This window comes from Penaeus vannamei, chromosome 26, assembly GCF_042767895.1.
Source record: "Penaeus vannamei isolate JL-2024 chromosome 26, ASM4276789v1, whole genome shotgun sequence".
NCBI classification, from domain to species: domain Eukaryota; kingdom Metazoa; phylum Arthropoda; class Malacostraca; order Decapoda; family Penaeidae; genus Penaeus; species Penaeus vannamei.
In genome coordinates, this window is record NC_091574.1 from 2707517 (window position 1) to 2710853 (window position 3337).

At 46.7% G+C, this 3337-nt stretch overlaps 1 protein-coding gene across 1 annotated transcript; it reads left to right on the plus strand.

Moving 5' to 3' along the window:
- Nucleotides 1-297: 297 nt before the first annotated feature.
- LOC138866699 (UDP-glycosyltransferase UGT5-like) lies at nucleotides 298-2711 on the plus strand (the record flags this gene model as incomplete). Its single annotated transcript, XM_070139906.1, is given in 3 exon segments — nucleotides 298-520; nucleotides 992-1211; nucleotides 2330-2711. Coding segments are annotated over 3 exon segments (726 nt in total), but the record flags the coding sequence as incomplete, so codon positions are not given.
- Between the last annotated feature and the right edge of the window lie 626 nt (nucleotides 2712-3337).

A 3337-nucleotide genomic window follows, 5' to 3' on the forward strand; every position in this document is an offset into this window, starting at 1 on the left:
AGAAAGAAAGGGGAGAGAGAGAGAGAGAGAGAGAGAGAGAGAGAGAGAGAGAGAGACAGAGACAGAGAGAGAGACAGACAGACAGACAGACAGACAGACAGACAGACAGACAGAGAGAGAGAGAGAGAGAGAGAGAGAGAGAGAGAGACAGAGAGGGAGAGAGAGAGAGAGAGAAAGACAGACAGACAGAGACAGAGACAGAGAGAGAGACAGACAGACAGAGAGGTGTCACCCAACCCCTCGACCCTCCCAGCGCCCCGGATCCAACCCTCGGTCTCCCCCCCCTTCCCCCCGCAGGACCTGGCGGACTGGGTCGAGGGCGCGGGGCCGGCGGGCGTCGTGTACTTCAGCCTGGGCACCGTCGCCCTCGGGAGCACCATGCCCCTGCGCTGGCGGGACCTGTTCGTGCGAGCCTTCCGGGCGCTGCCGCAGAGGGTGGTGTGGAAGTACGAGGGCAAGCTCGAGGGCGTCTCGGAGAACGTGCTCATCCGGCGGTGGCTTCCCCAGCAGGACATCCTGGGTGGGTGCTCGTCGTGTTAGAGTCGTCAATAATAGTAATAGTAATGATTAATGATAATGACAATAATTATAATAATTAATATTATAATCATGATAATAACCTAATAATAATAATGATAATAACCTAATAATAATAATGATAATAATCTAATAATGATGATAATAAACTGATAATAATAATAATTATCATTATTATTTTCACAATGATTGTACTAACAGTGAAAACGATAATAATAATCATTAAGGTAATAATAAGTATAATAATGTAGATAATAATAACAATTGTAATCATAGTGATAATGATAATAGACATTCCTATCATTGTTGTCACTGTTCTTGTTCTTGTTCATCATCATCATTCTTCTTATCATCATCATTCTTCTTATTCTTATCCCCCAGCACACTTGTTGTCACTGTTCTTGTTCTCATCATCATCATTGTTATCATCATTCTTCTTATTCTTATTCCCCAGCACACCCCAACGTCAAGGTATTCATCACCCACGGGGGAATGCTGAGCACCCAGGAGGCCATGTACCACGCCACGCCCATGCTGATGCTCCCGATCTTCGCCGACCAGCCGAGGAACGCCCACATCGCGCAAGAGGGCGGGGTCGGGATCATGCTCGACTGGGACCAGCTGTCCGTTCAGCTGCTCGTCGACGCGGTGGGGCGGCTGGTGGGCGGTGGGAGGTGAGTGAGGGGGAGGGACTTAAGGGATGGGGGGGAGGGGGAGGGACAAGGAAGAGGGAGGGAGAGTGAAGGTGGGAGGGGAGGAAGAGACTTAGGGAAGGGAAGGGGAGGGACTTGGGGGAAAGGGGAAAAGGGGGAGGGACTCAGGGATAGGGGGAGAGGGAGGGACTTACGAATAGGGGGAGGGAGGGGCTTATGGGAAGAGGGGGAGGGACTTGGGGGAAGGGGTAGGGACTTGGGGGAAGGGGTAGGGACTTAGGAAGAGGGGAGTGGACAAGGGAAGAGGAGGAGGGAGATAGAGGGATAAAGGGAGGGAGGAGGGAGAGGGTAACAAGGGGGAAAAGGGAGAAGAAATGGAGGAGGGAGAGGAACAGGGGAGAAATGGGGAGGGCGTGAGACAAGGTTGGTTGTGGGGAGGGAATGGGAGAGGGTGGGGCATCGGAGGGGAAGCGAGAGGGACAAGGACGAAGGAGTGGTGACTGAGGATGGGAGAGTGGCATAGGGTGACAGAGGGGGGGGGGTGAAATGAGCTGCCAGGAGCAACTTGTCAATATGAGGATAGGTTAGAGAGAGGGTGTGGGAGGGGACTAAAGGGCAGAGAAGGAGAGAGAGAGCAGAGAGAGAGAGAGAGAGAGAGAGAGAGAGAGAGAGAGAGAGAGAGAGAGAGAGAGAGAGAGAGAGAGAGAGAGAGAGAGAGAGAGAGGAGAGAGAGAGAGAGAGAGGAGAGAGAGAGAGGGAGAGAGAGAGATAGAGATAGAGAGAGAGGGAGAGAGAGAGAGAGAGAGAGAGGGAGAGAGAGAGAGAGAGAGAGAGAGAGAGAGAGAGAGAGAGAGAGAGAGAGAGAGAGAGAGAGAGAGAGAGAGAGAGAGAGAGAGAGAGGGGGAGAGAGAGAGAGAGAGAGAGAGAGAGAGAGAGAGAGAGAGAGAGAGAGAGAGAGAGAGAGAGAGAAAGAGCAAGAGAGAGAGAGAGAGAGAGAGAGAGAAAGAGAGAGAAAGAGAAAGAGAAAGAGAAAGAGAAAGAGAGAGAGAGAGAGAGAAAGCGTGAAAACTAGCACGTCTGAGGAAAAGAGAAAGCAAGATTAAAACACGAAGCTTACCCGACTTCCCCTGTTCCTACAGATACAAAGATAACATTCAGGCAGTGTCATCAGCACTGAAGGACCAACCGGAGACTCCCTTAGACCGCGCAGTGTTCTGGACCGAGTACGTGATCCGGCACCAAGGAGCTCCCCAACTCAAATCCCCCGCAGCCAATCTTACTTGGGTGGAATACCTCATGGTCGATATACTCCTTCTGTTCCATGTGCTAGCCATTACCTTCTACCTCCTCGTCTGCCATGTCTCCGGGTTTCTGCGTCGCAAGATTGTCCCTCAAGACACGACAAGAAGGAAATGTGACTGATATGTTTTTCTATTCCTTTGGTTGTTTATTTTTCTCTCTCTCTCTCTCTTAATGACTAGTTTTGATACAAAATAGACCTTATTTTACCATAATGCCTCATCATTTGTTTTACGTCACCCTCTTTTCATGCATGAAATCTGCCGTTTCCTCGACAAGATTCATCCATCAAGGAGACTGAACCATTGTGATACCAAACGATCTTGTCCTTCTAAAATTTTTGCACACTAACTCCACGAGCAAAGACATGAAATCCTAATAAAATTCTGTCACATTACACATTACACCTGCCTTTTTACAATGAATGACTTAGGCACAAATTTATCTCTTATTTCCCTAAAGTATCATCCAAGCAGGTCGTAGATATATACACACCATAGCTCATTGTATTATGCCAATTTTCCACTAATCATAATACAGACTAGAAATATTGGAAAAAAGACAATAATCTGACACAAGTAATATGATAATGAAGCTTAACAATAAATAAAAGACAACTGATGAAGTACTGGTCCTAAAAGAGGAATAAAATATACATATATATAAATTTAGGAATGTGTTTATTATTTGGTGAAATTGAACGTCACTATACAATAGAAAAATGAAAATACATTACACATTTTCAACTAATACAGTATCAAATCTACTGATATGTAATTTCCTTACAAAAAATATATAGTTTCATATATGAAAATGTACATTTGTATTTACAAACATCTTATTTTGAC